Source organism: Leptodactylus fuscus, chromosome 2, assembly GCF_031893055.1.
Source record: "Leptodactylus fuscus isolate aLepFus1 chromosome 2, aLepFus1.hap2, whole genome shotgun sequence".
Lineage (NCBI taxonomy): Eukaryota > Metazoa > Chordata > Amphibia > Anura > Leptodactylidae > Leptodactylus > Leptodactylus fuscus.
In genome coordinates, this window is record NC_134266.1 from 230288339 (window position 1) to 230313686 (window position 25348).

The 25348-nt window shown below is 41.3% G+C and overlaps 1 protein-coding gene across 3 annotated transcripts in view; it reads right to left on the reverse strand.

Moving 5' to 3' along the window:
* Positions 1-25348, reverse strand: part of RARG (retinoic acid receptor gamma) — a 141415-nt gene that overhangs the window by 21990 nt on the left and 94077 nt on the right. Inside the window, exon 1 of one of the 3 annotated variants that reach the window (XM_075265830.1) lies at positions 18339-18621. The exons of the other annotated variants lie outside the window; for them this stretch is intronic. Within the exon in view, the coding sequence (XP_075121931.1) occupies positions 18339-18480 (142 nt within the window). The 5' untranslated portion in view covers positions 18481-18621. Of the gene's footprint in view, positions 1-18338; positions 18622-25348 lie in introns of those variants that run through there. 3 annotated transcript variants of the gene reach the window in all.

The window sequence follows — 25348 nt, forward strand, 5'->3', positions numbered from 1 at the left end:
CAAGAAATGACCAAATATAAATTTTATAGTCACATAGGCTTCAGAATTGCTTACTTAGTATATCCTGGTACGGTCTGCTCTCCTATGACTTTTCTTACCTTTCTGTTCCTGTAAACAATACATTGTCTTCTTTGTATATAGAAATAATTAAAACAAAAGACCTAAGTACATATGTTTATTGAATACAATCCGTTGCTTTGCAAACACTCGTCCTCCGCACAGAGTTATCCGCCGAACAAACATTGTCAGGAGCCAGAGACTGACGGCAGCCATAGAGACCTATAGAGCATAGACAAAGGGAGGCCAAGAATAACACTTTAGTGGCCACGAATCCTGGATTATTGAGAATTCTTTACCCTGACTTCAATTTGAACATTGAAAAAAAGTATATAAAACTGTAATTCTTCAGTTCAGTCTTTAACAATAATGTAAATATATAAAAGACCTTAAAATGATTCTTTAGGTTTGCATTCCTGAGGTTAATTGAAATATCCGAGCACAAGGTAGACCTGAAGTTTGTCGCATATACTATGCAATAATTTAGCCCTTAAGGCAAATCTTAAGGCAGGCTTCCCAACCACTGGTCCATGTCTAGCGATTCACCATGTAACACCAACCCCCCCCCCCCATAAGCCCTAACCCTGTCCCATAAGACCAAAGCCCCGCCCTGCCAGGCCATGGAAAAATGGTCTTGCTTGAAGTCAGTCCGTGGTGCAAAAAAAGGTTGGGAACCACTGACTTAAGGCACCAAAACATTAGAGAAACGTTGGTCAATTCACTGTTTTCAGATGTGTATGGGGGTCTCCCGACTTTCTCCTAAGAGAAGATATCAAGGGAGAGAAGGATTGGGCATACTGAATTTCAATCCCTAATCCTTTTGTTCTTAGGGAATATAAGGGTTAAGTTCATATCTAAATTTGTTCTTTCTGTTCTTCTGGTCCAGACAGAAGCATAACTTGAAGCTCCCGGGTCCCTGTACAAAATTTGCAATGGAGCCTCCACTGTCCATGGCCTATCTATAACATTGGTATCTTCTCATGTAGTAGACAGGCCTTTGGCATACTGAAAATTTTTTATGTTATGTTATTGTATCTGTTGCTTCTATTGTCCATAGCAGTTGTGGGTCCTTCGGTTCTTTTACCCAGGAGTCGATGTATTTTGGTCTTGCTAACCACCAAAAAAACAGATTATGAGACTAAGTCATACAATTTAGCAAACTGGCCAATTCTCAGAAAATATGAAGATCTAATCTAGAAGTCTAGTGGACAGGTGACTTCTCAGTGATCACTTATTGGATATTATCAGATGTTCCAATACTTATTCTAGTAATCTAATGGTTGGGTTGGGATTTCAACTTGTCCGATACTTTCTCCAGCTGATAAGAAGGGTCCGGCAGACAATTATTCCTGGACAGGGTCACGGAAGGTAGCTGTTGGCTAAACACATCTCATGTGTAAGGCCAGATTAAGTTGCCCATGCTTTTAGATCTCTTCTGTCATTGAATTTGGTTTAAAGCCAGTTGACAGACAGCTGCACCATTTGTCGGCTCCAGAAGGATTACTCAAAATGAATCAAAATCCAATTAGATTGGCTTTAGTGGGGGAAAAAGATAACCAAACAGGGCTAAATACTAGTCAATGAGTGTATGGACGGAGGGAAATAAGGTTCATTAGTAAATAAAGAGTTAAAAACTAAAAAAAAAAAAAAGAGTTTAAAAAAGGGTTGTTCTTAAGAGTATGTTCACATGGAGAAAATTTATCAAGAAGAAAAAAAATCATTTTCATGAATTTGAAGCAGAATCAGCTTAAAAACAACTGCCCCCAAATCATTTCATTGGGGCTTTTAAGAAAAATTTGCCTGAAGCACAAGTAGTAGGCTGGGAGGCAGATTTCTGGTGGAATTTGGAGCTGATTGTGATGCGGAATCTACCTCAAAATCAGCTCAAATTATTCTGTGTGAATATAGCCCTAATGCACCAGATTTAGAATGTAATGTGTAAAGGTGGGCAAATAGCTAAGGCTACATCCACATCTGCATCGGAGACTCCATCGTCATGTCCGCCTGTAAAAACGAAAATGGCCTGCAGAGATTGGCTTTGGATGGGCTCATAGTGCAATCGTTATTCAAGCGGTCCAGTTATACGTTGTTCTGGTCATTTGATTGACCAGAGCAATGGATAGCCAACACCAATGTGGATTTCCATTCCAATGCCAACATCCATTTTCCCCAAGCCTCTCATACACAAGCGCTTTTGGGTCAGTCAAGTGAGGAAAATAGGCTGCTGCAAGACACCACTGGTGGCGCCTTCTCTCCTGTATGAATAAAGGTTCGATGCTGCTGAATTCCAACAATCCCAATCTTTTTTTTCTTCAAGCAGGGGTAAAACTTGAGGGGGTGCCAAGGGCGCAAAGTCACACCAGGGCCCAGGAGATTGCAGCTTCTATCTGGCCCATAAGCCAAGGAGACCCACAGATTAACCCAACCACACTAAGATTGATTAAACTCCTTAGCACCCATAAGCATCACTATCAAGAATTCACTGTAGGTGTGAGGTAGGGGGCCCCGGAAAAAAAGATTACACCGGGGACCACAAGACTTTAGTTACGCCACTGCTCTCAAGCTTTGCCATCTGGGATATCAGGACATCTCCATACGCAACAGATGGTCGGCTGGTCCACCAAAATCAGTATGTTTGGCCAAATATATTCTAATGGCCTTCTTAAGGAAAAGAAAACTGATCAGCATGCCTAAGGAATTGGCTAATGTATAACATCATGTGTACTGTTTGAAAATTTGTGTGTGTTTCATGCTGCCCCACCCCTGGTGTCAATCTATGACAATGCATATGCAGATATTGTATAGATGCTCATACTATAGGGCGGACTACCAGACATCAGCACTTTCACCACCTTGAGACAATGTATACTTTAGAAAGTTTCAGCACTTTACTTGTTGAAACTAGCTATTGTTAAATAACGGACACTCCCTGTAAACCTGTTACGCAGATATTTGCTCGGATACATATGCATCCCATAACAGGGCCTCTGCCTATGAGGCTATACGTATGCACGGTATGAATTTTAAACATGTCCATATATGTTTTCATACTGCCTGGGTGAATGAAGCCGTGTAGCAGAGATGTGCGTGTGCATGTATTTTCCTGTATGACTGTGTGCTTACTTGTGTGAGCTGGGTGTGTATTTTAGGAATGTTATAGCTATGATTGCTCCTCTCTGTCACAATAGCTGAAATGCTCAAGCAGGGCTAAACTGAAAAGCTTTTCAACACCTGGGGGAGAGTTCTACCCCCCCAATGCAAACACCCCTCTCCTGATCCTGCCAAATCAAGAACTGACATAACCGGTCCCTCAGGTACAAGCAGCTATTAACCCATTACTGGTATGAGATAACGCAGTATCCGGTGATATTCATCACTGATGGGGAGGTTGCTGATCCTTGGTGACTCGTAGCAAATCCATGGAGGTGGACACTACTCTTCATGAATGGGTCAAAAGGGAAGGCGACCTCAGCCCATCTAGGTTAGGGTCACCTCAACCAACAGTGTTTTCCATTTGTGAATCTGTGCTTCCGTTGCTGAGATATTGCCACTATTGTCAATATGTCATTTGGCTGACAGCTACTACTCCAGGCTCCTTCCGTATACATGCAGACTCAGCTCGACCATTGGTTCTCAGTAGGAAAGGAGATAAATGTCAATGCAACATGCCTCTCACTGGGAATAAAAATTCAACATGCCCATCTTTTCTTTAGACATTAAGGGATCGGACGTAGCTAATGGAGGTATAAGGGTAATAGTTACTTCTGGGCCTTGAGCCCTCTGAGGGTTCAAAAGGTCCATCTGCCCCATAAAATAAACCACTGTTTTAAAGGGAGTCTATCATTAGAAAATCACCTTTTGAAGTAATGGCACATTGGAATAGCGTTTAAAAAGGCTATTCTACGCCTACTTCTCATTCTCCTCTTCACCCTGCGGTTTCTGTAAAAATCTGTTTCTTGTGATATGCAAATTATGCTCAGGGTGCACAGGAGGCGTTCTCCCTGTGCTCTGAGCACACCCGCGTCATAACCTCTCACCGCCCCTTAGTTAATTCTGTTCATGTCTGTCTTCATCTTCTCCTGATCTTCTGCCTTGCATAGGCATCCGAGGCTGCACTTTACAAGGATGAAATATCGTGCAGGTGCAGTTGGCTCTGCCACTTCGGGTTCGACCAGAGCCAACTGTGCATACTTGGTCTGCCGTTTTTCGGTGGTGTTTTACATGAGTGTACTACAAACCTGAAGTGGCAGAGCCAACTGCACATTTCAAGATTTCATCTCCATATAGAGCAGCCTCGGATGCCTACACAAGTCAGATCCGGAGAAGATAAAGAGAGGAGTGAATAGAATTAACTAAGGGGCAGCGAGAGGTTATGACGCAGGTGTGCTCAAAGCACAGGGTGAATGCCCCCTGTGCTCCTTGAGCATAATTTGCATTTCACAAGAAACTGATTTTTACATAGACGCAAGGAGAAGAAAAGAGTGGAAGGTAGGCTATTCCAATGTACCATTGGTTCAAAAGGTGATTTTCTAATGAGATCCCATTACAGATTTTGCATTGGGGCCCAGGAGCTTCCAGTTATGTCTTTGTCAGGGGAGAGTCCAGACACTCCATTTCTTTTGTCTAATAGGAAATAAGCAGCTACCAGAGTTGACAGGCAGTTGCTTATTCTCCTTTCTCTATTGGAAACGCATGCATGTTTGTCCAAGTGCGCATGCATATGGGGGGTTAGGGGGAATAACTCTCAGCCAACAGTTACCACTTTATTTCTGAATGACTTCTCTTGGCAGCATAGTCTTGGCTCCTGACCATGCTGTACAGAGATAACCATTGAAGAACTGAAGCTCATTTGAAAGATACATAGTGACCGGTGAGGCTTGTCCTCTGGGCCATTACTACTAGTCATACTAGAGAGCAACTCAATGACATTCTACTAATAGCCCACCTGAGCTTGATGGAAACAGAAGAGGAGGGGGTTGACAATGGAGCTTATCTCTCTGATGGCTCATCTCTGCATTGCCATTTTCTCCAAGTAAATAGCAGCAAGAAATGGAGATCTTTATCAGCAGTTCACTATCCACATCCCTTTGTGTATGTAGAAAGGAGTGAAGAATGGTGGGGGTCCTTTTTGCCTGCTGGGAGATTTAAATGCAGTAAGACAGAGGTGTTTGTGGTGGGGGCAGGGTTGTTGATTTAGAATATAAGCCATTGTCTTATCTTAAAGAGGTGAAAATGACTCTGCTTTCTGTCCATTGTGCACTCAATCTGGGAGTTTTACATAGTAATTGCCACAGACCCTGGGGGAAGGCAAGTCCTCAGTATAACAGATCTTCAGAAAGCCATACCTGAAACTGATCTGACTACATAAAAGAACATTCCCTACAGGTCAGACTGACAACTCTAGATTTATAGAAATACATATCCATACATTGCCATTATCCCAATGCAAAATCATGGTAACCATTGTATTCTTGCATTGACCTGCATGGGAAATTCCAAGTCAGTGCTGGTTAACTACTGTGAACTATTGGCAGCAAAGAAAATATTCTTAGTAGCCCTGCTAAACTTTCTGATGGATGGAAAATCTATCTATCTATCTATCTATCTATCTATCTATCTATCTATCTATCTATCTATCTTTCAGTCAATATATCTTTCATTTTTCTGACTGTCTATTTATTATTTTGACTTCTATCTATCTATCTATCTATCTATCTATCTATCTGCCAGTTAGCACTCTTCTTTTGCACTGGGGTCCTGGTTTCAAATATGACCTAGTTGAACTTCTATGTGGAGTTTGTATGTTCTCCCCGTGTTTGTGTGGTTTTCCTCCACATGCTAAAAAACTATACTGATCTGTAAATTGGCTTCCTGTCAGCCAAATGACCCTGTGGGTGTTCATTGTCATTATCTCATATTTATCTATCTATCTATCTATCTATCTATCTATCTATCTATCTATCTATCTATCATCTAATGTATCCATTATCCATTCTATCCATCTGTCTATCTATGTGTCTGTCTATCCATTCTATCCGTCTGTCTATCTATGTATCTGTCTATCTATGTTTCTATCCATCATGTATCCTTGTCTTCACAGAGAGATAAGGCAGATATGTTTTGCACGGATCATGGTGAACAGGTGGTGTAAAAGATCTTCCATACATGACACCTACCTGGGGGGCATATATCTCATGAGTCTGTTCTCAGTAACAGCTTGTAGGAATTTGACTCAAGATTTCCATAAGGTATAGAGATAATAAATCACTACAGATCTGATGAATCATATGACTACATATCTGTGCCAAATCTTTAGCTTTGCTTTGATCATATACTGAGGGGGCAGGAGACAGAAATGTTCACTTTGATTACAGCCGATTTCTTGTAAAGGAAGGAAGTGCGACAATAATGGCAGGTGACTGGTGACATAGAGAGCACTACTATAGATAACACTAGATCACAGCACTCTTCATCGGTGCAATCCTAGGCTAATATACACCTTTCTATATAGGGACATTTAAGGGACAACTCCAGCCATACTTGGACATTAAGACCTAATTTAAGTTAATTCTTCCACTATTCACCTCCCACGTTGTATTCGGGAGGTCTTGAAAAGTGATATCTGTTTTTCTCCCATGGCCACAGACATTACAAGTTCTGGACTTGGCGCACATCTAATGTAAACAGAGGACCACAGACTTTACATATGTATACTGAATATCTATGGCTATCTTTACAGACAGGCCCTGTCATACTGAATAATACCATTATGTGTGAATACTTCTGTATAAAAGTATTTATTAGTTTAGTAATGTTTATCGGTTGAGCAGCAATATGCAAGTCAGGGCCTACAGAAGACATGTCGGGTTTTTCTGTCCGCTTGAAAAGTCGGACATCTTTACATGCGGACAGTGAAGGAAGGGCACGGAATGCAAAAGAACGCACCCGATGCCCATTTAAATAAATGACAGGGGTCACGGACACAGCTAGTGTCCGCTCCTAATGTCCGTGCCAGATTTTGAGCGGACACTAGGAGCGGACACTACCTGTCGGACACAAACGGTAGTGTGAACGCTCCCTAAGACAGTTTTTATATTTCTGCCCCAAAAAGCACACAGAGGAACTTGTGGATTCTGGTCTGCCTTCGAATCCTTCATAAATGGCTGCCAGCCATGGTCAGATAGAAGCTGCAAAGGTTCTTAATTTAAAAGAGTTGTCCAAGAATTGGACAAATCAAAGAAGGCGGCAGACGAAGGTGTAATATAAAAAAAAAGTCATACTTACCCGTCTTTCACGCTCTGATGTCCACTGTCCAATCCATTTGGGCAGGCGCCATGTCTTCGTTGCAGAAAGTTCTGCGCCACATGTGACTCCTGAGGCCAAACAATGGCCTCAGAGGGGGAACATGTGACATATGTGAGTGATGTCACCAGGTCCTTTCCAACCACTGACTGGCCTCAGCAGTCACGAGTGGCACAGGACTTCTGGTGGCAATGGCATGGTGTGTGTTCAATCGGATAGCAGTGGCAGACACCGGAGCGCTGGGAAAATGGGATTTTTTTTTCCTCTCTGGCCTTCTCAGTGATTTGTCCAAATCCTGGACAAGCCCTTTCATTTCCACAAAAAAAAAAAAAAAAAACCTAATGATTGAATACCTATGAAGGTAAATATGCAACATATGCAACAACCTATATGACTGCCATAATAACTTATACAACACCAATAATTATAAAATATACTTCAAAATAACTCATTGCCGGAGTTGGAAAGTGACTCCGACTCCACCGAAAACGGTCCTAACCCTGACGCCATGACTCCAACTCCGATTCCACAACCCTGGTTAACAGATCGCAGCTTTCTCCACCAACCATAACCGGTGGCAATGACCAAATATGACTTTGTTGAGACAGCAGACGAAACATTGGATATGAATTAGGAAAATAAAGGCCGTGAAAGCCATTACTCGGAGAGGACGAGTTACATAACAAACGCAATGTGAGGCTCCATTGTATAAACAACTTAATTATATTCATCTGCGCTGACCTTGAATAAAACACGCGTGGCTCTGCTATGATGTGACACTTGTGAGGTTAGCTCGGGTCGCTGACAACTTACTGAATTCATTAACTCTTACAATTGAGCCCTCTTATATACCTGACAGACAGTATACACAGGGCAGGGGTGTAAGAAGCAAGGGGGTCTTCTTAATACGCTATTGTTGCTCAAAAGGCAGCTGATTTTACAATTATATATATATATATATATATATATATATATATATATATATATATACACTTCATGTAGCAGAGTTAACCCGAACTTCTGCAATTGGTTAACTTATCTTATAACACAAGACCAAAAAAAAAAAAAAATTCTGTGACTTTTCTTTGTTTTTTTTGTGATAAGCAGCAGTTTAACCAATTGCAGAAGTTCAGTATACTCTTGCACATCTCTCTCTCTCTCATATATATATATATATATATATATATATATATACACACACACACACACACACACGTATGTATACACAGTATACGACTCCCAGAACTGGCGGCCAGCAAAAAGTAACCAGGTCAATGAGTATTAGACAAAGAGTCTCGTTCTTCAGTCGCTTAGTGAAAATGTACATTACATGCTCTGTCCCAGACACACAGGGGGTTCTTATGTATTTTGCCATCAGTAGATCTAATATACAGAATTATTTCTGGAATGTGAAGAGCACAAGCTTCATGTGCTGACTGCCTGCTGTGTTCTTCCTTGATATGCTGTCAGGATGGAGTGTGCGAGTACAGGAAAAATACCATCATTTCACAGAAATAGTGAGCCATCAATAGCCGCACCTTAATAGGAATATTCACACCATGTAAGTTATGGCGTATATGCTGGGAAAATCTCCTGATGTATACACCAACGTGTCCATAAACTTTAATATCCAAGTGTATTGCAAAAAAAGTCTCCCTTTGATATCTATCTGACCTTTATACCGTATGTTGACGCATGCAATTGTATAGGGCCACAGTTGTGTAGACTGTCCATACCTTTATAGTAATTGTAAATGTGCTTTGCTTCTAGCCATATGTCCTACAGCAGCACAATACAGCTTGTGCTGCTGTTAGGACTAAGGGAAAACAGACTAACATCATAATCAACGATTGAGACATTTTGTGTCTTGTACCTCACTCATGTCAATTTCTTAAACCAAGCACTGAAATTCTAGCAGCGCGTCTGCACCCAATGAGAACAGGAAGGGTATTTTTTTTCTGCTACCTGTTAACTTTGGTAACCACAGTGGCATGAAAAAAAATGAATCTGTAAAAATCTGTAAATTGGAAATACAATGTACAAGTATAGATGTGAGGAAAAAAAATCACACAGTTCTATGGCCAACTAAATGATGTGCGTCTGCGCTGCTCAACTATACTTTTCTGGGCTGAAAGTTTGGAATTGATCAGACGGTTGACAGACTTCAGTCGATCAATTTAACCCTTTCCTCCTCAGAGTTTGGCAGAGCAGGTGCATAAATTTAGACAAGGACAACATATAATTGGCATAATCATTGGAAAGATTTTGGCTCCATTCAGATTGACATCCTGATAATGAATTACAGTGGTTGGTTACAAGGCCATAAATCTGAATTGGCAACCATCTAGGCTGGATCTTTGCAAATGTGATCTTCACAGCACTCAACTCGCCTATACTCAATCAACATAAAGTGGCAAGTTAGAGCGACATCCATTGTATGTTTAATGTACCAGAGTATTTCGGCAGCAGAGCCTGGCACTGCTAAAATCCTTGGTAACAATGACATAATAAGTAATAATGACATCATGGATAACAATAATATCATAAATTGCAATGACATTGTAAATAATAATGGCATCATGTATTATAATGACATCATAATAGTGACATCACAGATGATAATGAGATTATGGTTAATACCAATGACTTCATAAATATTAATGACATCATGGATAATAGTGACATCACGATCATCACACGCCACATGTTCAAGCTGAGCTTTTTTTGACTTTTATATATAATTTTGGATTTGCGCCTTTACATATATTAAACTATAAATGACAAAAACTCAAATCTATGGGTAACCAGCCTAAATAACCTGGAGTAATTGTCTGCCAAGAAGGAGATTCCCATAGTAAATATTCGCACTGGTAAATAATAGAACCACATGAAGCCACTTCTTCTATTGGGCCTTGTTCTTAGGTATAAAGGAAGGAAAGTTTCAGCAAATTCTTCAGATAATTCTCTTGGCTGACCAACCCCTTTTACACACGACATGCACTTGACATCATTAAACTTTAACGGGATCACACAAAAAAAAGGACCCTGAGTGCTCCCAGTAATCCTCTTCCCATGACAATGAGGGATCCATTACAAAAGGCTGCCTTACCCCACTCTTACTTGGCTCTGTATTGCTTTGCTGACTCCGTATTTTTAGATGTCACATCAGTCAGAGATACAGATACTCCCAGAAATGCAAAAAACATGGACACAATAGTTTCTGAGGAGGTATCATCTGGTTCCTTTGTGGCAGAGGAGGGAAGATGGCTACGGTTGTAGACCAGCTTGGGTCAAAGCAGGTGTGGTGTGAACGAACTCTAGAATCCTGGGCCAGAAATGGTGATGTAACATCTGGTACGGTGATGTCATTTAATGGCCTAACTATGGCAATGACCAAACAGGCCTCACTGATGGGACCAACGTGGGTGTAAGGATTGTCCCATTGGGCTCCTCGGCTCACTAGTTCTTACATTTATTAGAATGTTCATATTGACAGATGAGGCACAATTATGTATAATGTATTACTCAACGGTATGAGAACTTTGATTTATGGGTAAATGTAATGGAGAAAGCCCATGTAGTATTGACTGGGAAGCTATTCATAGAGTGACGATGCTTCTCCCAGTGGTAGGGGTGGGGTGCTATTAGGCTATGTCTGGAAGAAAGACTTTCCTGCTCCTCGGCACATTGAAGATAGTGAAGCGCACAAACGGTGCTGACCCAAGATCACCCAAATTCTACCCTGCGTTCAGTCGCTGGTATTGTGATACAAAGTCACTGCCCGAAACAACTACAAAGCTGAAGACAAGAATAGACTCGCAAAGCCAATGCGCCTCCGTTCTCTGAAGATAAGTAAATCCAGCTTAATGACTGTCTAATCTCTTCAGCAATTAAAATGAACAATGGCAATAAACCCACAAGCAATGCCAGCCCAGGGATGGTTCTCCTGCCTTTTTCATTTTTACATTTCCATTAGAACCCGCCTTTTGGAAAAGCTGGTTATCAGGCCTAATATTTCCTGGGCAGATCTCATTACAGTCCAGGCCTAATCCTTCTTAATAGCTTCTGAACACAACAAAACAAACAATCAGCCCTTCAGCGGAGGAGGGGGATTCTCTTTAACTTGATGCCACTGATGGCCATGGAGGCAGCAAACACACCTGTGGAATGTGCAGGGCGAAATCTCCACCCGTCACCCACTCAGCCCTCTAAAGGAGACTCTTTCATCTACAGAAATAAAAACATCAAGTTTTATTCCATTGGGTCAGAGAATAGATTTGCATCCTACATAGTCTGTTGTGGGCAGCGCAGTGGCTGCATGGTTAGCACTGTTGCCTTGCTGCGCTTGCATCCTGGATGGAGTTCCTATGTTCTCACTGTGTTTGTGTGGGGTTCCTCTCATATGTCAAAAATATATTGATAGGTAAAATTGGATTCACATTGGTGCTTGTTGCTCTTCGGAGATTCTCTCCCCCATTCCGCTTGAAAAATGCAAGCACGACTTTTCTCTCCACATTTTTTTGGCAATGACGCCCCAACACATTAGATGGGTAGCAAATCCTGGCAATGAGGCCCCTAACACATTACATGGGTAGCAGACCCTGGTGATGAGGTCCCCAACACATTAGATGATTAGCAGATCCTGGTGATGAGGCCTCCAATACATTAGATGATTAGCAGACCCTGGCGATGAGGTCCCCCAACACATTAGATGGGTAGCAGATCATGGCAATGAGGCCCCTAACACAAGATGGGTAGCAGACCCTGGTGATGAGGCCTCCAATACATTAGATGGGTAGCAGACCCTGGTGATGAGGCCTCCAATACATTAGATGATTAGCAGACCCTGGCGATGAGGCCCCCAACACATTATATGGGTAGCAGATCCTCGCGATGACGCCCCCAACACATTAGATGGGTAGCAGACCTTGGCGATGAGGCCCCCAACACATTAGATGCATAGCAGATCCTGGCAATGAGGCCCCCAACACATTAGATGGGTAGCAGACCTTGGCGATGAGGCCCCCAACACATTAGATGCATAGCAGATCCTGGCAATGAGGCCCCCAACACATTAGATGGGTAGCAGATCCTGGCAATGATGCCCCAACACATTAGATAGGTTGCAGACCCTGGTGATAAGGTCCCCAACACATTAGATGGGTAGCAGATCTTGGCAAAATCAGCACATTCAGCTGATATTAATCTAACTTTAAAGGGAGTCTGTCATTAGAGCCCAAATAAGACCCCTGGGTCTTGCAGCTTAAGTATAATGGGTGATGTCCCACAGCACAATGTGGCGCAGCCTGGAGATGGTAATGGTCTGAGCAGCAAGAGCAGTGTTACAGAAAGCCCCGCCCCCAGTGCACCAACTACCTCATTTGCATAAATTTTTAAAGTAGTTTTTCTCCAAATCTACAAAGTGACATCCATAACAGAGGTATGATGTGTATCACTGTAATGTGCTATGTAACACTGTGGCGATACTGTTGTATGCTGGGGGAGATGATAGACTTCCTGAAATATTAATAAAACTGAGATGCAATACCAAACATAGCCCATGGACAAATGGACAAAGGTGACACTGTTACTAAAAATGCTACCCCAAACAACCTATTTAATTACATGGATATGATACAATGCAGTGAAAAGATGATACGGGTACAAAATGTGAGCTTGTGCACCATAGTCGAATATTTGTAATGTTAAGTGAAGTTTGTGAAAGGGTCTTGGTAAGCCGCTGACAACCTTTACAGCTATTTATAAACCTACATTTCCCTTTATTTGATGTTGTCGCTCTTTATTAATATATCTTATACGTATACACATTTTGGGTGCTGTCCAAGTCATACACCGCAGAAGCAATGTATCCTCATCTTACTGATAAGATCTAAGAAGATAGTAGATAGTAGAAGCTACAAAATGGATTTATGGCTCTGCATTTATAGCAGTCTGGGTGCATAGCTGGTCAAGTATGCCTCTATTTGCATATCAATACCCAGAATTCTTATGGTTAGCCATAATCTATTTGCTGGCTTCCTCAGTACAATGTTGACCTAAAGTAAGTTTTTGCAATAGTCAAGCAAGGCTGATCAGTTCTCTATATACAGTACAAAGGAGCCAGTCGGGCCAAGACTTCTAAAATGAAGAAACATTCACCCAAGAGTCATCTTTAAATCCCTGCAGTGTATATCTTGTATGTACCTTGTGATGTCACAGCGTCAGAGTGTCTGCCTGACTTCCTTCCAGGCATCTATATTGCAATCATTTTCACTGAAAACTCATGTCGCTGTCTTACGCACAAAGTGACAAAACTTGTTTGACTCAGCTATGCCAACGTGATATATGAACGAGAGGAAGTGAGACATGGAAGGGAGGGCCAGACCAGGGGAAGACAAGATGAGGTTAGAGATCAATAGTATTTTAGAAAAAAAAAGGGGAAAGCCAAAATCTCTGAAGGAAAATACTGACGATAAATAAGTGTATTGACTGTGATGGGAAGACTAAAATAGGAACAAAAAGTTTGAGAGGAAACATGATATGAGCTATGATGCACTTTTTGATCTTTCAAGTGAAGAGTAGTCATATACACCAGTGATACACCTAGAGCAATGGTAGTATGGCAGCTGATATTTCCATTCAAACTAATTTACAGGCAATCTACAGGTAGTCAATTCAGACTAATCTACAGGCAGTATGTTACAGAGCAGGAGAAGCTGAGCAGATTCATTTTCATATATAATTTTATGAGAAGAGTTCCAGTATAACTTGTCATATATTCATTTATATCCTTGCTCATTCTTTGCTTAGGAGTCCAGTGGGCGGTCCTACTCAGTGATGGACAGCTAACAGGAAATTTGTCAGTCGCTGAATAGGACCGCCCACTGGATTCCTAAGCAAAGAATGAACAGAGATATAATTGAATATATGACAAGTTATACTGGAACTTTTCTCATAAAACTACAGATCAATGTGCTCAGCTCCTCCTGCTCTATAACATACTGTCTACAGATTTGACAGCATATACAAGGTGACATGTTTCCTATAAGGAGAGTATACCGCCAACCAATAATAATAATAAATTTTATTTGTATAGCGCCAACATATTCCGCAGCGCTGTACAATTTGTAGGGTTTAAATACAGACAGAAAGATACATTACAAAGAAAGTAATTTCACACAATGGGACTGAGGGCCCTGCTCGCAAGAGCTTACAATCTATGAGGATAGAGGATATACTGCTGATCTTTGGGGGGTCTCATGGCCAGCACCCCCTCTCATATTGAGAAAGGGGGTGTTGGACCACCACAGATGAGATACTGATGACAATCCTGTGGATAATTCATCAGTATAAAAAAATATATATATATTTTGGGCCAGAAAACCCATTCAAACCATCCAAAGGGTCTTTCAATAGTCTACAAAAGCAAAAAAAAAAAAAAAAACGTAAAAGGAAACCATTCACTGTTTTTTTTTTTTTTTAACTTGAAATATATAAATTTTATAAACCAAGATGAAGACTTTTACAACTTTCCCAGTCTGGAAATCCATATGCCTCCTCCTGATCCTAAAGAAAGTTACCCCTCCAAATATCTTACCTATTGAATCACAATGATATAGAAGCTGTTAGCGTTAACTCAGCTAATAAAGTTATCAAACATTTGCTCTTATACAAAACAGCGTAACCCACGTACAAAAGGATTATGGCCGTGAAGGGGAAAGGGGGCTGGAGAGAAGCATTTGAGAAGTTTAAAGGCACTTTTACGAGGGCCCCAGACTGGTATCAACAGATCAAGGGGACAGAAAAAAAAAAAAAACGAGGCAACCAGGCCCCTTCACCCAGCTCTCACCTCTTCCATCATAAAAATAAGCACTAAAAAAGCTGGGACAGGAATGAGGGTCAAAAATGACACACTGTTTTCCAGCCCAAATTTCTAAAATTGAGGAAATTCTTTGTCTATAGGCTGAACTTCAAAGTAGAAACATTTATAACAGTCATAAAATGTTTACAACCTAGCCGGGCCATTAAGAGCCATTTGTCCCTAATACAGGAATCCTGGTAAGTTGTGAAGCAGGCAGCATAAAAGTAGGTCTTTGTCAGGACATCATATGGAAGGCAGGTTTCGAGGCTTCCACTCGAACCCACAAACCTATAATATTCTCAGCTTGCCCATTTCCGTTTATCCGCCCTTTAACCCATCCTCAGCACTTTTACTGTAACTTTGCAGTTTAACTTGTCAAGTTCCAAACTTTTCTCACCCTCCCGCCATTCCGCATCAAAATCTTCAAGATAGGGGGGGTGAGGGTTGTCATGTATGGCTGTAAAATATATCATATAGAGATATCTTCAGGCTGGCATGTGTCCAACAGAAGGCAATGACCAGCCTGGTGCGGGAAGCAAAACACCTAGAACTTGACTACAGGGAAGGGTTGAGTAGAGTTTAAAGGGCAGGTCATGCCCGAGCCTTCGCTTCAGTTTAAAAGCCATTACTGGGGGTTGCCGGAGGCTCCTTCACTGCTGTAGATGATCATCTTCTTTATGTGGTGAGGAAATGGCTATAAGTTGTTAAAACCATGACCATTCTGCAGAAAGGTAACAGTGCAAGGCTTCTCCATGCTATATTTATACCACCTTAAAATGATAAGGTTTTCTGTAGATATATAGATATAATTACAGCATTGTTATTATCATTGCTGCCCTTCACTAATTTATTTAGCTGCAATACCAGATATGACCTGTGGATAAGAGGGGCACTATTTCAACACAAAAAAGCTAATTTTCACAAATTTATTTTGGATTATATGTTAAATTTGTCATGCTCAAGATAAAATATATAGCAAAAAGCATCCAATCCTTAAAAGACGTGAATCATGGCGTGATACATAATATATGGGAGTCAATTTGAAATACAGATTTAGGCCGGGGCCCCATGGGCCGGAAATGCCACAAGAAAAGTCACGGCATTGTACAGTACTTGCAACCATTGAAATCGCAGCATGTCAATTATATCTACGGAAATGCCGGCAACTTTCCCATAGACATAATTGTAACAGAAAGTCCGTGGAGGAGAACTCTCTGAACTTTCTGTTCAAAGCGCTGTGGGAAGAACCACAATGCATTCACACTGCGGTTGTTCCTGCAGCGCTTTAGCGTGGCGGTTCCAGCCGTGGGGCCTTACCCTTAGGCGCACGCTTTTTATGTTGCAGATTTTGCTGAGGATTTTAGAGCCAAAGACAGGAGTGGATTGAACAGAAGGAAGAAGTATAAGTACTGGCTATATAATTCCCATTCCTTTTGCGGTGACTCCTGGGTTCGGCTCAAAAACCGCAGCAAAATCTGCAACAAAAAAAGCTGCGTTTCCGCAACATGGGGCCTTAGCCTTATGATAATTGATGTTATTATTGACCTAATATAACCAAGATACCTATAGTTAAGTCCAAGCCTAGTGTAAGTGCCATAATAATTGACATAAGGGATATCAATGTTACACCTATCAGTAGTCTCCAACCTGTGACTATCCAGCTCTTACAAAATTACAATTCCCAGCCTGCGGTTGTCAGGGCACAATGGGAGTTGTAGTTTGCAATGCAATGGAGACCACCCATACAGATATACCTATAAGCCAACTATTTGCAGAGACCAGACATTGACACTGAACCTTTGGGGAACCCAGCACTGTATTATAGGATGACCCTAATATGCACACCAGTAGCTGGATACTATTTAGTGAGGCTACGTTCACATCCCAAGTTGACCCACTCCTTCACCCTTGGTGTGGAACTCATTGTGCCTTTGCCCTTTTCTGATTGTCATCCTGTTTGTCTGTCTAGTGGCACTTGGCCAAATTTCCATATTAAAAAAAAAAAATCACCCGCCCAACAAGCGTGAAAGAAAATCTACATTCCGACTGGTACTCCTCCCTCAACCACACACTCAACACTCTCACAATCTGACAGTCAAAACAATATACACACAATCATACCTAAAGCAACATTCACACCCACACAGTATTGACAGCATGCCATCAGTGTGCACTAACACAATCACAGCCCTCCACTCAGTGTTACTTCTTATCCCACACACTGTCCCTAGGGAAAGCCCACAGTATTGTGCTCGGCTCCAGAGATGCCTGGCCATAAAGAACACTTTAACTCCTTGGTCAACACACAGGCCTGCAATGCATTTAATGGCATCTCCAGGCCCATAGTTTTTTTTTTTTACAATCACATGCAGATGTAGCGGAGATCTTATTGTGGGATGTAGCAGTGCTGATTTTGTTATTTTGGCACCACTCGTCATGACTTTACGTAGATAGCACACAACTTTGCTCTGTCTATGGGATGTCACTATCAATGTCACCATCCGACCTACCAAATTATAGTAACACTTTCTGGTGTCGTCCCACACACTATGATCTCATTGCAACTAGAATGCAAAAATCATCTCCATTAACAGGGTTCCGACATAGAGAAGTGTCCCATAATAACATATTTGGGAATTAATGACAATTGCCATCCACTATAGCAGCTTTAACTTCTCAGACCCCCCTGACGTAGTAGGATGTATGATTTCCCTGCACATATGGTATTGATATACAACAATAAAAGGCAATGCAGTCACCTCTGTGATATCCCTAGTCAGGAATGCAGGAGAGGCTACAAAGTATCCCAAGCCAAGTGGAAACAATAATAGTACACACAATACACAGACCCACAACATAGTAATAGGGAATACAATACAACAACAATGGATGTGTAGAGCAGTACGTCATGTGTGGAATCCCACACTATATACACAGATCAGATGTAGCAGAGCTGTGTGCGTCACTTACTGAAACCTCATAGGACTGCAGGTAAACTTACTACATTAAGTTAAGACAATACCTATGGAAACCCAAGACTGACATAACAAACTCAGCTCTGCTACATACATGACAGTATTCTCATGCAGTACAGCAATGGAGTACATGTGATACTTACATTGTAAACTATGGCTCTGCATCCATCCAAAAGGGTCCAGTCCCCCATAGCAGGCAGCCTTCCTGAGCATGCAGGCTTCCTGGGCACTCATGTCATAGAGTGGCCGGGGCATGAGAGGGAAAGCTTCCACACAGTCGTACATGGTGGCCAGTGTCAGAGGGTGCCCGGGGCACTGAGCAGACAGATGAGAGGTGAGGCTGGCACTGTATGCGCTGTGGTGGCACCTCCTGACCTGAGCAGGGCTCTCCTCCTCTAGCACAGCCTGCTTTGTGGCATACCTATTGCAAATAGCCAAGCTGCCTCGGGGCTGTGGGAGTGACTGGAGGCAGAGAGGGGACGGGCCATTACTCTGCAGCCTCCCAGCCCTGCTGCTGCTGCTTCCTCCACAACAAAGTCCCCTCTACCTGTCCCAACAATCAGCTGCCCCCTGCTGTACCCCCTGCATGGGCTTAGCCCTCCATACACACAGGGGCTCAGCACTGCACATTACCGCTGGTGACAGACAGGAGGACCCGCACCTAGAGACCCCGACCTGCTGCACATAGTGCAAAGATTCACACCTCCATAGTCTGCCTGTCTCTCTATATACCGAGATGTCTATCTACGTTATCTATCTATCTATCTATCTATCTATCTATCTATCTATCTATCTATCTATCTATCTATCCACCTACCTATCTATCTGCAATCTATCATCTATCTACTTTATTTATTTATTTAGCTAGCTAGCTATCCATCCATCCATCCATCATTCTATCTATCTTGTCTATCATATATCTATCATCTATCTATCTATCTATCTATCTATCTATCTATCTATCTATCCAGATATCTATCTATCTATCTATCTATCTATCTATCTATCTATCTCTCTCCTATCTATCTATCTATCTATCTATCTATCTATCTATCTCATATATATCTATCATCTACTGTATAATTCTGATATTTATCCATCTGTGTCTATTTCTCTATCTATCTAATATCTATTAATCAATTAAGCAATCTAAATGCGTGTCATCAATCGATCTCTCGCTGTCAGTTTATCTATCTATCTATCTATCTATCTATCTATCTATCTATCTATCTATCTATCTATCTATCTGGTATTGAGCTCAATATAGGTCAATATCCACCTAACTATATATTCTCTCAGTCTCTCTCTGGCTATACACACAAATATACTGCTATCATAACATAATGTAATAATATACTTCTGATGTATTTTTATTTTGCCTGTTATTTTATTTCCAATATGATCCTTCTTTGTTTCCTATCTATCTGTCTATCATCTGTATATGTAAGTTATCTACACGTGTCTAAATTAACTATATATCTAATATCTGTTATCTGTATATGTATCTATCCACTATCTATCTATCTATCTATCTATCTATCTATCTATCTATCTATCTATCTAATATCTCTTATCTATACATGTAGCTACTCGTGTGTCTAATTAATGATCTATCAATAATGTGTTTATGTATTTACATATGTGTCAACAATAGTTATCTACTTAACTATAGAAAAAATAGTCCAAGGAAGCAGAAAGGAATATAGAAACTGTTAGTGGTCAAATGGGTGCAAGTCCTTGGACATTGGCATATCTCCTCTATAGAACACAAAGCGGCAGCAATCCAGGTTAGCAAAAATCTGTGAAACTCTTTATTCCAGTGGAAAGCTTCAGTCCATGTGTTAAACTTTGTCAAGCTTTCACTGATTCTTGCTAACCTGCTGCCGCTTTGTGCTTTCTTTTTCTCTTTCTTTCTTTCTTTCTTTCTTTCTTTCTTTCTTTCTTTCTTTCTTTCTTTCTTTCTTTCTCTCTCTCTCTTTCTTTCTTTCTCTCTCTATATTATCCATCTATTAATCTATGCATCTACTTATGTGCCTACATTTTCTATTTGTCTAATATTTGTCTTATCTGTATATGTATCTATATACTGTACACATGTGTCTACATTGTCTATCTATCTCTGGTTATCTATCTATCTATCTATCTATCTATCTATCTATCTATCTATCTTTATTGTATGCTTATTGCAAGGGAGGTGAAGCTCCCTCCACAATTGGAACTGGCACTCTCTCATATGCACAGGTCAATCTGATTGGAATATGAGAGTTTCCTCTTCAGGTTCCCATCTGCCTAAGGCTATTTTAGGCTAGGGGCCCACATAGCGAAATGCAGCTAAAACGCTGTGGAAAAAAACCACAATGTAAATGCATCCCGTTTTTTCTGACGCGTTTCTCATTGCACTTTTGCTGAGTTTTTCTCAGCGGATTTTCTTCCCTTATTAAACCTATAGGGAAAATGTCAGCATTTTCGTTGGTATAACATGACATGACATGATAGAATTTTTGAAAATGATGTAATTAGGAAGACAGAGTCTCAGTCAAACACACCTATAGAGGGCGCTCCCTATGGAGTGACGATATCCCCTTAACCCTGTCTAAGCCTCTTACATCTGCCAGATCAGTCCTCTCTACGCCAAGCTGATGAGATGCAAATATATCGAAACAGCTGTCCTTGGCTGAGAAGACTGTATCTGGAATAATCCCAACATCGCTGCAAACAAAGGCCTCTGAGAAGGTCGGCATGATGTTAAAGGGAGCGCCCTCTATAGGTGTGTTTGACTGAGACTCTGTCTTCCTAATTACATCATGGAAGTTAGACTTGCACATTCTCAGTCAGCGCCCTCTATTGGTGTGCATACTTGAGGCATTGACATCCTACTTACATCATGGAAGTCAGATTTGCATATTCTTCCCACATATCTATTATATAGTGAGAGGTATCCAGCATGGTCTGCACTCAGTCACATAGACTGTCAGGGTAAGTTCACACAGGAGTTTTTTGGACCGGATTTTGACGCGGAGGCCGCCTCAGAATCCCATCCAAAAAACAGCTAGCTGCGACTGGATGCCGTGGAGTGCATACAGTGCACCGGCATCCAGTTTCGGCATTCCGCTCCGGATTAGTCGGGAGGGAGTGTTGTGAGGTGGACGTCCGCGGAATCCGCCTGAAGAAAGGGCATGTCGCTTCTTTTCTCCGCGAGCAGGAATAAACCGCTCGTGGAAAAAGGAAATAACATCCGGCCCAAAAAACCTAGTGTGAACCCAGCCTTAATCCAACATCATTATACTGTTTGTAGACAGAGATCACGGCAGTACAAAGCTTCTTATGGTGCTTGGTATACACACATGGTTTATTTTGCAGTGATAACCAGATTTGGGCTTCATGAGGAAATTCTTCATACAATCCCATTTTCCCTGCCTTTGTATTCCTCATAATCATCCTTATATGACAGTTTCTGTAATTCCATACACTACTAATATACTAAATACTACCTGTGACCTGCATGCTACTATGCACATACTACCCCTTCTTCAGTGAACACCCCTATATCACTGCTGTCAGCCCTACATAATGCATGGCGTAGAGTCACAACTTCTCCAAACTTTTTTCATTTTGGATACAATGTGTGTTTTTCAGCATTGTGTGTTTTTTCGGTAAGGATATCAATCCGAATTCCCTTGGGAATAATACAGTTTTGCGACCAAATGAAACTGGTAAAAGAGGACGTGACATGTAACAGATCCTAGTTCATATCTGACTTGGCATGCTCTTATCTCTTCTTCACTTCCATGCTCTTGTACTACACTACACCACATAACTTCACTTACTTGCATTATTCCTATCATCTTATTTTCTGATTGCAGATTTATTCTATTTCCTGTACGACTATGGGGGCTGCCATCTTCACTCCACCACTGGGCCCCATGCACCTGCACTGAAATCTATGGCAGCTCATAGCGGGTGTACATGTCAGGCATCATTTATGCCAGCTTTCTGATGTAAATGATAATAAATCTGGGATGAGTCAACCTGACAATCCTCACCATGACCCCTTTCAGCAAAATGGCAAGGGTGGTGTAAAAGAAAAAAAAAATGCCTGTATTTTGCAAAAATAATGTCTTGCGCAAAAAAATTGTGACTTTTTCATGTTTTGTACTCCAAAAGCATATAAGGCCTCTGCCCCATTGAGTTGCATCATGCAATGTGGTCTACAGATGACGTGCAATGGTTAAAAATAAATCAATAGGGTCTGGTCACACAACAGAGTATGCCGCTGATTTTGAGGGGAACTCCAGCCCTAAATCAATGGCAAAATTTGCATCCATTATAATAATTGTTATAATAGTCATCACCTTGGGCAAAAAAACCTCACCTCTATGGCCACCATAAGAGTTTGCTCATAGTGTCGTGCCATGAAGACAGTAAGGCTGTGACCATGACTGCAGGATCATGAGAGGTACATTGTAAAACAGCAGGAGACAAGACCAAGGGGAAGTGGTGCAGAACATTATAGAGGCAATTGTGACACTTTATAGGGATTGCACCTGTTAGATGACTTCCTAAAGTGCCTTTGAAAAGACAAAAAAGAGACATCCATTAATGCTGCTATTTTAAGACCAGGGTAACACTAAAGTCTACTCCAACAAAAGTCTACCACAATTCAGTCTACGCTTATTCTGGGAAAATGACAAAGATTGATGCAATGAGTACAAGTTACTACACAGAACTCATGTTCAAGGTCTGGACATACCACATAAGGCACAAATCGCATGGAGTTTAGATATGGTCAGGACCTTCGGTATACAGTCCTATGAAAAAGTTTGGGCACCCCTATTGATCTTAATCATTTTTAGTTCTAAATATTTTGGTGTTTGCAGCAGCCATTTCAGTTTGATATATCTAATAACTGATGGACACAGTAATATTTCAGGATTGAAATGAGGTTTATTGTACTAACAGAAAATGTGCAATATGCATTAAACCTAAATTTGACCGGTGCAAAAGTATGGGCACCTCAACAGAAAAGTGACATTAATATTTAGTAGATCCTCCTTTTGCAAAGATAACAGCCTCTAGTCGCTTCCTGTAGCCTTTAATCAGTTCCTGGATCCTGGATGAAGGTATTTTGGACCATTCCTCTTTACAAAACAACTCAAGTTCAGTTAAGAATGATGGTCGCCGAGCATGGACAGCCTGCTCCAAATCATCCCACAGATGTTCAATGATATTCAGGTCTGGGGACTGGGATGGCCATTCCAGAACATTGTAATTGTTCCTCTGCATGAATGCCTGAGTTGAATTGGAGCGGTGTTTTGGATCATTGTCTTGCTGAAATATCTATTCCCGGCGAAACTTCAACTTCGTCACTGATTCTTGAATATTATTCTCAAGAATCTGCTGATACTGAGTGGAATCCATGCGACCCTCAACTTTAACAAGATTCCCGATGCCGGCATTGGCCACGCAGCCCCAAAGCATGATGGAACCTCCACCAAATTTTACAGTGGGTAGCAAGTGTTTTTCTTGGAATGCTGTTTTTTTGGACGCCATGCATAACGCCTTTTTGTATGACCAAACAACTCAATCTGTTTCATCAGTCCACAGGACCTTCTTCCAAAATGAAGCTGGCTTGTCCATATGTGCTTTTGCATACCTAAGGGGGCTCTGTTTGTGGCGTGTTTGCAGAAACGGCTTCTTTCTCATCACTCTCCCATACAGCTTCTCCTTGTGCAAAGTGCACTGTATTGTTGACCGATGCACAGTGACACCATCTGCAGAAAGATGATGCTGCAGCTCTTTGGAGGTGGTCTGTGGATTGTCCTTGACTGTTCTCACCATTCTTCTTCTCTGCCTTTCTGATATTTTTCTTGGGCTGCCACTTCTGGGCTTAACAAGAACTCTCCCTGTGGTCTTCCATTTCCTTACTATGTTCCTCACAGTGGAAACTGACAGGTTAAATCTTTAAGACAACTTTTTGTATCCTTCCCCTGAACAACTATGTTGAAAAATCTTTGTTATCAGATCATTTAAGAGCGGCCTGTCCATGCTCGGCGACCATCAAACTTAACTGAACTTGAATTGTTTTGTAAAGAGGAATGGTCCAAAATACCTTCATCCAGGATCCAGGAACTGACTAAAAAAGCTACAGGAAGTGGCTAGAGGCTGTTATCTTTGCAAAAGGAGGATCTACTAAATATTAATGTCACTTTTCTGTTGAGGTGCCCATACTTTTGCACCTGTCAAATTTTGGTTTAATGCATATTGCACATTTTCTGTTAGTACAATAAACCTCATTTCAATCCTGAAATATTACTGTGTCCATCAGTTATTAGATATATCAAACTGAAATGGCTGTTGCAAATACCAAAATATTTAGAACTAAAAATGATTAAAATTAATAGGGGTGCCCAAACTTTTTCATAGGACTGTATATGCCACAGTCACTATAAACCAAGCTATTGCCATGGTCAGCATCGTAGTGGCTCAGTACTGAAGATGATAGAAGAACAGTCCCAATATGGGGACCCTATTACTTGTAAATGGTCAAATGCAAAACATTTATCCATTTTAGACAAGGGGTTATCTAACAGATGGGCAGAAGATAGACATGGGATCAGTGACCAAGTCTTGTACAAATCTAGTGGAGCCCCTCACTATCCGATAACCATTGAGCAGGGAATGCAGAGAATGCAGTCAAACCGGGGCCCAGCAGCCTTAGGGGGCCCATAACCACTGGCATCAGTATTGAGATTGCAGCTTCCATCTGTCCCATAAACCAAGGAGACCCACAGATTACCTTAACCACACTAAGGATGAATGAACTCCTTAGCACCCGTAACCATCACTATCAAGAATTTGTTGTAGGGAGGTAGGGGGCCCTGGACAAAAGATTGCATCGGGGCCCACAAGACTTTAGTTATGCCACTGCCATTGAGCTGATCCTCGACCCTGGATCACAGATTTTTCTATATGTATATCTTGTAAGGGGGTCCAGCTCACACGGTTGGGGAACGGCAATGACACAGTTCAGACAAGTAGTAGGTTTAAAATCCAGGAGTGTTTTATTCAGCTGCTTTATCACAAAAAACACCTTGCAAACAAAACAAAAACCTAAGCCTGTTCGTCTCTAGCTATACACAGGCGTACCTCACTA